This window comes from Monopterus albus, unplaced genomic scaffold, assembly GCF_001952655.1.
Source record: "Monopterus albus unplaced genomic scaffold, M_albus_1.0 scaffold394.1, whole genome shotgun sequence".
NCBI classification, from domain to species: domain Eukaryota; kingdom Metazoa; phylum Chordata; class Actinopteri; order Synbranchiformes; family Synbranchidae; genus Monopterus; species Monopterus albus.
This window is the reverse complement of record NW_018128274.1, coordinates 770557-782704: the sequence shown is the minus strand read 5'-3', so window position 1 is coordinate 782704 and position 12148 is coordinate 770557. Positions and strand designations below refer to the sequence as shown.

The 12148-nt window shown below is 41.8% G+C and overlaps 2 protein-coding genes across 3 annotated transcripts in view; both read right to left on the bottom strand.

Moving 5' to 3' along the window:
- fam117ba (family with sequence similarity 117 member Ba) overlaps positions 1 to 3263 on the bottom strand; it is a 17548-nt gene extending 14285 nt beyond the window's left edge. The window contains exons 1-4 of one of the 2 annotated variants that reach the window (XM_020586108.1): positions 3170 to 3263; positions 2963 to 3022; positions 2711 to 2861; positions 622 to 845 (exon numbers count right to left, since the gene is read on the bottom strand). In XM_020586108.1, coding sequence (XP_020441764.1) covers positions 622 to 642 — 21 coding nt within the window. In that variant the 5' untranslated portion in view covers positions 643 to 845; positions 2711 to 2861; positions 2963 to 3022; positions 3170 to 3263. The other variant, XM_020586107.1, reaches the window with a different exon arrangement.
- A 4024-nt stretch (positions 3264 to 7287) lies between these two features.
- The window catches only part of LOC109951513 (bone morphogenetic protein receptor type-2), a 40358-nt gene continuing 35497 nt past the window's right edge, over positions 7288 to 12148 (bottom strand). The window contains exons 10-13 of the mRNA XM_020586049.1: positions 11345 to 11481; positions 10739 to 10911; positions 9321 to 10648; positions 7288 to 8443 (exon numbers count right to left, since the gene is read on the bottom strand). Coding sequence (XP_020441705.1) covers positions 8199 to 8443; positions 9321 to 10648; positions 10739 to 10911; positions 11345 to 11481 — 1883 coding nt within the window. The 3' untranslated portion in view covers positions 7288 to 8198. The remainder of the gene's footprint in view (positions 8444 to 9320; positions 10649 to 10738; positions 10912 to 11344; positions 11482 to 12148) is intronic.

Below are 12148 nucleotides of genomic sequence, written 5' to 3'. Positions count from 1 at the left end.
TGAACATTCCCTTGTTGTCTGCATTGTTTACTGTCTATTTATACTGCTTTTTCTGCATTGTTTGCACTGGTTGTTGATGTTAATACTGCTATTTTGTTATATTACACAGCCTTATGCTGGTCTACTGTTTGCACATTGAGAGCCGATGTACCTGAGTCAAATTCCTCATGTGTCCAACACACCTGACCAATAAACTGATTCTGATTCTGTGAAAACAGTAACATACACCGGAGAGGCTGACGGCAGGCCATGAACAGCGGCGCCATCTTGGCATTGGCAACAATCATCCTTTTGGCAAAAATCATAGCACACAGCTATGTGCTAGCATGGCCACAGACTCTTAGTCTTGTTTAAGTTTTAGTAACTTTTTTCTTAGTCTATTTATATTATATAAATTTATAAATCTCCCTTTCTTCTTAAGAAAATTTTCTTTCTTCAAATTCTTGAACCTCTCTGGCTATTTTATTTGTGGAAACTCAACTTTTGACTCTGTGCATACATTTTCAGTATTTGTATGTAATTTGTTTGATTTCACCCTGTGCTTATGAGCAACACTCAAACTCATGCACACCCACCTAAGCATCACAACACACACACAGACATAACCCCCCAAGCACTTACCTGTGTTGCTTTGTCCCTCATGTAGGGAACGTGTTTGTGCTGGCTGTTGTCCTGAGGCCAGGGACCTGTCAGGTGAAAGCCAGCGAGCGTGCCCTGTGATGGCCACAGCTGGGCGCGATGGCAGGAGACCGAGAGGAGAATGAGGAGTTTGAGTGGGGGGACGGTTAGAGAGGGTGAAAATGTGGAGAAATGTTGGGGGGAGGGGTTAAGGCCACTGATACAGTCTGAGGAGGAAAGAGAAAGAGGAGCCTGAAGATGTAAACAAGTTATTTGTCAACATATAGTAAACACATCAACAAACCTACAGACGCACGGGATAAGCATATGGCTGTGTAACCCGGGCTGTCTACGTTTGTGTCTGTGTGTGCTGCCAGATTAATCTGTCCCATGTAGCGGAGAGTCTACACAGCTCCCTGGTCATTAAAAAGCCTTGTCAGGCTACAAGACAGCGCAGTAATACATAGAACTTTTCTATGATGCCAGAAATTCTGAACTGTCAGGACTTTTCCTTATTTTTGGTGACAGTAAATAGTTCTGAGTTTTTGAACCATGGTTCAATTAGATGCCACCTTGGGATTTAAGATTATTATATTATTATTATATGATTGTTAACAATTTTCTGACTTTTTATAAACCATACAATTCATTTATTAATAACTGAGCAAAAAAACATTTTTTTTAACTTAATGGAAAACCTATGCAACAGAAGCTGTAATCACTGTGGCCTCAAGTAACAACAGACATCTTAATACTGAGGAAGAAGAAGGGCTTGTTGTGGGTTTCACTTAGAGAATATACAGTGTAATTATCTCTATTAAATCTTTACATGCAAAAATGCATACGCAAACTATAAAATCCATAGTAATGGATGTAAAGCACTTTGCAGGATAAAGAATGTGCATATTTTTGCCACTGCTACTCCCACTGGAAAGTGAAATCTACACAGTCCTAATAACAACTACCCGCACATGCAGCATGTAAACTTACAAACACGCAGCATCGACTGGCAGAGCCAAATTTGGCATGGACCTTGACCAGCGCACATCGCTGTTGCTAAGGAACGGGGATGACTGAGCTTCATTAACACACAGCTGCGCTTGTGTGTGGGTGTGTGTGTGTGTGTAAGTAAAGAGGGTTTGCTAGTAAAATGCCCAGGTCTCTTTATTTTGACCGCTGCTTTTTCTGTCTCACTCTGTGCCCACAAATCAGCAACCTATCACAATGTACTATAGGCTGACAGCAATAGTAGTGCTGTAGTGGTTAGAATGGCAGTATAGTGGCTCAGCCTGCTGTCATATTTCAGGGTAGAGTCACTAAATACAAGAAACATTCACAATACTGATTTGTGTTTGTGAGGGATATAAAATTTAATTCTTTTAAGGAGACACATTGTTACCACAATGAGATAATTTGAAAACAACCATTCATAATATGAGTTAGGGCATGCTGAAGGGATGTGGGGCAGCTGGGTTCCACACAATGCAATAAACACAGGATGTAAATACACAAATTTCTCCATTAATCACTTGGTGTATAGTCCCACAATCACAATTTCCAAAAGCCCAAATAGATGCCTTCAAAATGCTTATTTTGCCCAACCATCATTCCAGAACCAAACATAGGGCCAATATCATTTTAATAAACCATACGGATTATCAACGGGGGCGGTATCGCCCCCTAGTGGACGTTCCTAGAACGTCCGGGGGCGGTGGAAACCGGTACTAAAGGTGGGCGCTGAAGAAGCAGGTGTGATAAACTGTTTATTGAGTTTAAACAAGTAATAAATGTAAATAAGTAAAGCAGAGGTTTCACCTTGACATAATGAAGTGTTCACCCAAAAATGGTTTAGAACCATCTAACAAATATGTAATTAATAATAATAATAATAATAAAAACTTCGCTGCATGTGAAGCTTCCCTGCAACACCCTATAATGTAACCGTGTTTGTTTACTAGAAGACAGGCATGCGACTCCTTCCCAGAAATCACCATCATCAAAACATGCTAGTGCAGATCTACTCCATATGACCAGCAGCATCAAGGCAGAGAATGTTGTGGTTAAATGTGTGTGTAAGGCAAAACATGCTCACTTGCAGAAATGTGGTCTAGGTGCGCTGCACGGGAAGGGCCATGGAGCTCGTCAGTAACCCTTGATGTTTGCAGCTACACGTAGATGCTAAAGAGGCGGTGATGACAGGCAGGACAGGAGGGCGAGGAATGGGATCTACAGGTGAGGAAAGCCTTTACAAACACACAGGCAGACACAGAAACGGTACTGAAACAGCTTCGTGGATACAGTAGTGATACAGTAGGTGTGAAAATGGGCGTTGCTGTGTTCGCACCCTGCCTCCTCGTCGCCGTCGTGGATGGATATGTTTTGCTGCTACCAAAACGCTTTCCACCTGAAGAAAAAAAAGACAAAGAGCATAAAATCAGGAGGATGCCCTGTGCACCTGCGGTGTTCGTGATGTGTTGGGAAACGACAGGAAAATAACAGAAGGACAGAAAGTACGGAGTGGTTAGAAAAAAGGCGGTGATGTTGGGCTAACCTCGGTTTACGAGACAGAAGAGGGACCAGCGTGAAGCAAGCCGGAATGAACAATATAACTTCCGCTTGTTGTTTTCAAAGTAAAATATTACCCAGGCATGTTGTACCCGGAACTGGAAGAAGAATTTTCCATAGTTTTAAGCTGATCCGGCAAGCCACTGTCCAGGGGCCCTATGGCCTCCAGGATTATGACCAGTCAACTAGTAACTAAAGTACAGTATCAACTGACATCATGAACCTTATAATAATAATAATAATAAACTTTATTTGTACCGCACTTTCCAACTCGAGAGCACAAAGTGCTACAACAATAAAAACATAGAATACAATATCAGTTAAGAACACTCATAAACAGACAGAAGCCAAATGGATATCCCAGGACTGATAGAGGGCACATGCATGGATTATGAGAGCCTTGGCCCCTGGGCACAGATGTGTAAAAGGTCCCTACTGCTCCTACACTTCTAGGAGCAAGACACAGATTGAGAAACCATGTGATTTGTAGTCAGTTTGGCTTCTTGTGGTTTGGGATCTCTTTGTAGTCATTTTCACCATTTTTTTAAAACTTGTTTTGTGTCTATTTTTATTAAGTTGTTTTGCATTTCTTTGTGGATGTTTTGTGTTCTTTTTTGTCCTTCTGCATATATTTGGAGTCTCTGTCTTTTTGTAGTTTTGGAGCTAGTTGTAATTGTCTGCATCTATTTTTCTAGGTTTGTGGATTTTTGTAGTAATTTCATTGACTTTCCAACAGAAATGCTAAAAAGTTCCTTTACAGTTCTCTGGTCTTGGCCCATTCAGTGAACCATCCATGTGTGTGCAACAATATTAGGCCTATTAACGCCATCTTTGAGAAAGGGCTTTAAAATCTATTTGTAACACTGTCAGTGTTTTAGTTTTGTGTTTATGCTACATATTGCATAATAAATGAAACTAATCAAATTATGGCTATACAAATCTGGGGCTAGGTAGCCTTGTTAGTATAGCCATTTTCAAGCTATGGTCCATGGAGAAGTACTGCAAAGGGTTAGATTAAAATTATTTTTATCTATAACTATTATTTTGTAATTAACAAAGCCAAGTATTTACTAAATGTGCTCAAGAATTCACATTAAATAAAAGTGAAAATAAAATGCATAATTTCAATGGCAGCACCTATAAAAAGTATTCACCCCCTTGGATGTTTTACCCCTTTATTGATTTTATAAATCAAATCAATAAATCAATCATGGTCAATAAAATTAGGCTTTTTTGACAAAAAAAAGACAAAAAAACCTCTTTAATGTCAAGGTGAAAACATGTTTTTACAAAGTAATGTCAATTAAATAAAAATATGTAATGGAAAATAAGTGATTGCATAATTATTCACCCCCTTTAAAATGACTGATCTAATTCAACAGAGGTCCAGCCAACTGGTGCTAGTAGTCTCACAGTCAGAGAAATGGGAATCACCTGAGTGCAGTGAACGTGTCTCTTGTACTATAAAGACACCAGTGTCTGGAAGCTCCAGTCACTGGTTAATCAGTATTCCTGGCTACCATCCATTTTCCGCTTAGTCCCAAGCGGGGTCATGGGGGGCTGGAGCCAATCCCAGCCGGCTGCAGGCAAGAGGCGGGGTACACCCTGGACAGGTCACCAGTGGCTACCATTACACCATGAAGACAAAAGAACAACTCCAAACAGCTCAGAGAAAAAGTTTATTGAAAAGTACAAGTCAGGGGATGGATACAGAAAAATTTCCAAGGCACTGAACATCTCCAGGAGTTCAGTAATGGGAAAAAGCCATTCACATTCAAAAGCCACATTCACTTTTTTAAAGAGGTTTTTTTTTTTTTTTTGTCAAAAAAGGCAAATTATATTGATCATGATTGATTTATAAAATCAATAAAAGAGTAAAACATCCAAGGGGGTGAATATTTTTATAGGCACTGTATGTTTCAATGTCATGACACCACCTATGACGCTCATCAGGAAGTGTCAAACATTTTTAATGCTGTTATTTAGCTTGCAAGCCAAAATTTCTGTGGATGCAGTGATGCAGAATGGATCAGTTTGTGGAAAAATGGGACATGGGAAACAACCCTGCACCATTAAAAGCTCTAAAGTGTGTGGTGAAGAAATATAATCCTGAATAAATACATACACCGAATACCTTTTAAAAGTTTTTGACAAGGTGGTCCTCATATAATTTTAAATGTAAAAACAACATAAAATCTGAGATGGTATTATTAGGGGGCCCTTTACGGACAAAAACCATATTGATGATCGCAACCGGAGGTTTTGTTTGCCTAACTTAGTATTACGAAATTCATGTCACACTAAAACAGAGACATTTATTTAGGAGGAAAGTCGCTTAGTTTCCGGTCTTACACTGGCTCCATCTGACTGACTTGACGGAGACGAGATGTCTGACATAGCGTACCATCGCTGCGCTGCTCGTGCTGATGCTGCAGTTGCTAGGGCGCGTGAAGCAGACGGAGAGAAATAAACAAGTAGAGGAGAGGAAATGTCTCCCTCATGTGTCCACTTTTGCGACGCATGGCATTGCAACATTTAGGATTTAGTTTGCAATTGGAAACATATTTCATACATACATTTAGACTTAAGGAGCAGAGCGGTTTCTTCATACATCCTTTCCTCATCATATAGCCTTTGCTGCCGCCCTTCTGATGTGCGGAAAAACAAGCATGTTGCCCAGAATTGCACCAAAAGTAGGTTTAGTCTTGCCTTGTCTTGGTATTAATGAAATTTGATCTACTAGTCTGCAAACAACATCACAAACTCCCAGCTTCCAACCCTGGATGACGACTTCATTTCTCGCTGTTTGCAGAAAACTCACCACATCCTCAGAGACTATTTTCACCATGCTCATCACCCGTTTGAACCGCCGTCTTCAGGTAGACTATACAGATCCATTAAAACAGGCATTACACGATTCCTGAGCAGTTTTTACCCCAGAGCCATAGGCATATTAAATACTGATCTCCAAATCCACTCTTACCGAAGACAGCATGTTTTATCGTGTAATATTTATTGCTTTTCTTTTAAGTAATTTTAAGTATTTATTGATGCTCTTTTAAGTGTAATTACTCGCTAAAGTGTATATGCTGCACTGAGTGTTTTTATTGTATTTATATTGGTACCCTGAAGTGCATCTGAATTTCGTTGTATATTTTTTGTTCAATGACAATCTACTTTTAGTATGCATACTTTCAGTGGCCTCAGATGCACACCCGATAAAGAGAAATAGACAATACTCAACTATTAGATAAAGCTCTGAAAGGAACTGTTAGGAGAAATGTAACAGTCTCAGAAAGAGTCATGCTGGCTGCTTCCTTTTTCCCGTCTTTATGCTAAGCTAGGCTAATAGGCTGTGAGTTGTAGCTTCATATATGACAAATAGAGCCCAACTATTTCTTTAAAACATTTTCGAAACAAAGTACTGTAACTATTACCTTCATAAATTATTTTTCACAATATAAAGCCTGAAAATGTCCTTAACAGACATAACATTTATTTCATACATTTATTGAAATTTTCTTCCATATTGACTTTCAAGTCAATATGGATGTTTACAGAAAATGTACCGAGCAGATGCATAGCAATGGAATCAAAGGCCATGTCCATTGAATGCAAAACGGAATTCCATAAAAATGATATGAATATCAATGCAATACACTTACATATGTTTTTTCATACAAATTACAAGTTACAAAAACATGAGATATTTTCATATGCCCGGAAGCAGCGCTGAAATACAGAATGAGTACAATGGCATTTTCAGCACGCCTGTACACGTCAACAGATGCTTGCTGAGTTAAAAAACGTGACATGTGCACAGTCACACGCACACACTGACTCAGTCACTCCAACATCAAGATAGAGACAAGAAGCAGAAATAATATCCAGCGTGTTTCAGAGGGAGTTGGTTTTCTAATATACTAGTTTGTGATTTGCAAAAGAGTCCTTAAGAGCAGAATATGGCCTTTTTTTGTGTTTCTGGTCTTTCAGTCACATACAGCTAAACACAGTCAAAACAGTCCACAGTGAGGTCAGGTGATGGTGGTACAGTGATTGAGTCGGCCGCTGCAACAGATTCCTCCATAGGATTCATTCTGGTGATTGTAGTGTCTAAAGAGCCCAGAGTTTGAGCCATTCCTTGTGTCAATGTGCAAGCACAGAAGTTCCATGAAAACATATTTGACCAGTTTGCTGGGATTGATTGATAGTTTTTGTGCACCCCCTAAAGATAGTCCAGAGAGGAAGGAAAAAGAGGAGGGTTGTCATCCATTTTCTTCTCACATCCAGAGGGTAATAGTGTGTAGTGGATTGCTTTTAAAATGATTGTGACTATTCATAAGTGCAACAGAGATTAACATATAAAAATTATAAAATGATGACAAACATAATGGAAACAATAAAAAGCATCTAAAACCTACATCCTATTGCACAATTTGAATTATGATACAAAAAATGGATATACAGTCAAAAAAAGACAAACTTGGTTTTGCATACAAATAATGGAAATAAAAAAAACAAAGTAGTCTGTTCTGTCTTTTAAGACTCAATTTGTTTTTACTCTAAAGTTACTTGATACAGCAAGTATAAGACCGAGAACGCTCAAAGTGTTGATTGTTTTTCTTCACCGTTTTAAGTTTAGAGACCAGTTTTGTTGTGGTCGCAACTGACAGGACTTCTAAACACTGATTTGAATTGGTTCAAAGTGCACATACAAAAAAAAAGGCATTCAGAACATCACTATGAGACATGAAACAAACTAACAAAGGGAGATTAATAAAACAGAGAAACAGAAGCAGATGAGATTGCTGCATAGCTAGATTCCATTTAAAGCAATGTCGTCATCAGAAAGACACACAGGAGCGAGACGGACCTAATTTACTGTACATGTTCAGACTCAACTGTTTGTTCACAAGACACTCTGTAGTTTCCTCTTGCTGATTCAGAAGAGAAAGCCCAACAGACCAGACACAAGCGCTTTGTTTGTTTCCTCTGTCTTGTCAAAAGGTCCGAGTTCACACATGCGTGTCGCTGCGCTCGCTGGCCAAGCCCCCTCCCCGCAGGTAGATAGCTGAACTGGACTTCTGACTGTGTCCCTGACCATGGGTGGACCCATTGTTGTTGACCTCTGGTCCCCTGTTGTCTGTGGAGATGACCCATGTGGTAGGTCGCCACTTCTTGAGGGAATATGGGGTTTTGACACGCTTCTTGATCTTATCTCCTGTCGCCAGTGCTCCGTCTGGCTGTACCAACCCCTCCCCTGGAAAACAGGAAAGAACAATGATCAGTATCAGCAAAACTGGTGTGGTGCTCCTTTAAGACTGCACAGCAGGTCTTCAACAATTAGTCCAGCAATAAGGTGCAGGAATGATTAATCAAATGAATTTCTCAGAAAGAAAGTCACTTTCGGCTTTTCCCGTTTAGGGGTCACCACAGCGAATTGTCATACTGACGACTCGCATGTTGACATTTGGCACGTGTTTTACGCTGGATGCCCTTCCTGACGTAACCCTGATTCAAACCCGGACAGCGGCGAGAGCGCTGCGCCTTAACCACTAGCCTACCAGGGATGGCAAATGAACTGAAAATTAATCAACTTCACTGTTTTAAGTAATTTAACAGATTAAAATGCTGAATATTTGCAGGTTGTGGTTCTGTCTATTATTTCTAACCTGAAACACTAAAAAGGACAGGTCTAGTGATATTTTATTTATGTTTCTGTGGTCATTTAATCCCATGTGCAGACCCAGACCAACATGTAACTGATCCTAATAACAAGTATTGCATGGGTGCATCTAAAACTGTTCAGTGAGCCTGACCTTTGCACTGGGTGACATGTTCCTTCATTATTCAAACACACTACCGTAACAAAAGTGAATTCATCCAGCACCAAAATTAGTCTCCAACAAATGCACTATTTTCTCCTGTTTGAGTGCCATTTGATAAAAGCTACAGTCTTTTTAAAGGTATCTGTCTTCAGTTTACATTACACAGTGGTTTACACAGGAACCACTGAGCTTAGCCAAAAAAAAAAAAAAGTGTATAAAAGGATGTCAGTCTAATCCCTAAAGTTCTGTTGAGACTGTATCAGCAACTGAACATGACAAGTGCTATTGAATGCATGTGTGTAAAGTCACCTAGTGAGGCTAGGCCCTGTGTTGTGAAGGACAGGTCAAGGGAGTTGGGTCTCTCGGGCCTGCGGGTTCTAGGCTGCCTGAGCAGGGCCTCCCCTCTCATGGTGACTGGAACTTCGCCCTGGGGGTCTGCGGCACCAGACGCTGGGCTTTCTCCTGGGGGACCTGTAGTTTCCCTGCTTCCTGCTTCTTCGTTCCCCTCCTCCTCCCCTCCGTCGCTTTCTCCTTCACTCTCTCCATCCCCCTGGCCATGGCCAGTGTTGCTGTTGTTGTTGTTGGTGTTGGGTCGGGCTGAGCGGAGGGCGGCAACGCTCGATGACGTGTCTCTTGGATCGAGCTGTTCTTGCTCTCGGCTCAGAAGTGGCTCGTGTTCGTCTGGGCTGGTTGTGATAGCACCGAGGCTCAGGTTGCTGTCGTCCAACCTCAGGGCTCCAGACCTGTTCTGAGTTGTGCTGGATCCTCCGAAACCTGTTGCTCCACCTGTAGCTATGGATGAGACACCAGAGCTAGCATGAACTACACCATTAACGCTACCATTAATATGGGTGCCTCGTAGAATAGGTAGGTTGTTTGTGCCTGTGCCCCGGTGAGCCTCCACAGCTGGGTTTGTGCCTGTCACTGCACCAGTGTTCAACTTTGTTCCCTCCACCTGCCTCAGATTGGACTTTCCCGAGCGTCCGAACTTGAACCTGAGTGAAGACGATGACGACTCCTTCTTGGTGGGCTTGGTGCGCAGGGGCAGACTGGATGGCCTCTTGGGCAGGTTCTGCTGCTTGGGCAGGGGGAAGATGGTAGTGGGCATGGGGGCAGCAGGGTCTGATGTGCCCGACACCTCGCTGGCCATCTTGATGAGTGGATAAAGTAGGCTGGAACTGCCAGGGCTCAGTGGGTCTGGAGAGCAGAACTGCTTCTGTGAGTGCTCCATCAGGTTCTCATCCGAACTCTCCTTCAGGTTCTTGTCCACTTCTTTTGGGTCAAGCTTGGTAGTTTCCAGGTCTTCCTGGGTCAGGTGGAGGCAGACGGGGACTGTGGCAGCCCCTGCAGGTCCCTCAGACTCAGAGATTACAGTGGTGGTTGTAGTGGAGGCTGAAGGGCTGCCTCTCAGTCCCATGCTGGTGCTGCTGCTTTCTGGGCTGGGCAGACGAGCGTTAGCTAGCTGCTGGCGCTCCTGGTTTATGGAGTTCCTGTTTCTCTCCACAGTCCCAGCTACAGCTCTGCTGCTCACAGAGCTACTGGTGTCTGCCTGTGAGTTCTTGGCCACATCCTCATGCTCTTCAATGTAGGTGAAGGGATGGTCTGTGTACGTGCCAGACTTTGGTGTCATACGATTTCTGGTATCACAAAGGAAAATGTTAGATACAACATTTGTAAGAAGACCATAATAAAACAGGTAGCACCACCACAGAAGTAGATGCCTTTACCTCTCATTGTGTAGTGTTGTGGACATGGGGTTGAGTGTTGGGCTGACAGATTTGGAACGGTCCCATATGAGCAGCAGCTCTGCCAGTCGTTCCTCAGCACACTGCGCTGTGAGGCGGGCCTCTGCATCCTGGTCCCAACAGTCCTCCATCGTCTCCTTCAGGGAGCGAACCGCCTGACAGAGACAGTCAGTAACATCAGTGCCCACATCTACACTGACTATTACAAAAGCCAAAGCATTAAAAAAAAGACAGGTTCTGATTTTACAGGGTGATTTCGTTAAGATCAACAGTAATACTAAGTGACTTGTGTTGCAATATATTTCAATATTCTCAGCTTTTTACCAGAATTGTAGGTTAGAATTGAGTTGCATAATTATTACAGCAACTGACTTGTAAACAGAATGACAACTATGTAAAATGTTTCTAAACTTGTTCAGACTTAATGTCACATGGTTTCCAGAGCTTTAAAATAATCAAAGTATATGCGTTCCTACAATGGTTCTCAGAGTACTAAAAATAAACAGTTGTGTGAATGTTTCACAATCTGCTGACTAGGTTCATCTTATAACTTGTATAACTCTCTCTCTCGCACACACACAAATGTACCAAACTGTTTTCTTTCCAGGCTTCTGGGAACTTGGGCCGCTGCTTCTCCCTGGATACCAGGACCTGCATGTCCTCGAACGTTGGGTGGTTCCCTGCCTCCGCTTGAAAGGCCATCTGGTACTCTGGCACAGACTCTCCTAGAGGTAGGACAAGGAGGGGAGAGAAAGGGTGTGTGTTAGATTCTCATGCAGCAAAAATATTGATTTAACTTATGAATGTGCTGCCTTCACAATAAAGTTTCTACCTCTGCTTTCCCTTATGATAAATGTGTTTTTAATTACACTCTGCTCTTATTAGCTCTACTGCAAACCAATTTGGGTTTAAAACTAGCCATGGCACTGACATGTGTATATTTGCCCTAAAAGAATTGGTCAGTAAATATAAAAGCAAAAACTCCTCTGTATTCATGTGCTTCTTAGATGCCTCCAAAGCTTTTGACCGAGTGAATCACAGGAAATTATTCCAGAAACTGTGTGATGCCCAAGTACCTAAATATATAGTGAGATGTTTGTCATACTGGTATGCCCACCAGACTATGTCTGTTAGATGGGATAACTGTATATCTGCGCCTTTTCAGACCGGTAATGGCGTAAGACAAGGTAGTCTGCTTTCACCAATTTTGTTTAATTTTTACATGAATGATCTGTCTAAAGAACTAAATATGTGCAGAACGGGATGTATGTTCGGTGACAAAGTTGTGAATCATTTAATGTATGCAGACGACCTTGTGATTTTTAGTCCCAGCTCAGCAGGTCTTCAGCAGCTCTTGAATGTGTGCTCAGTGTTTGGGGAATGTCACGATGT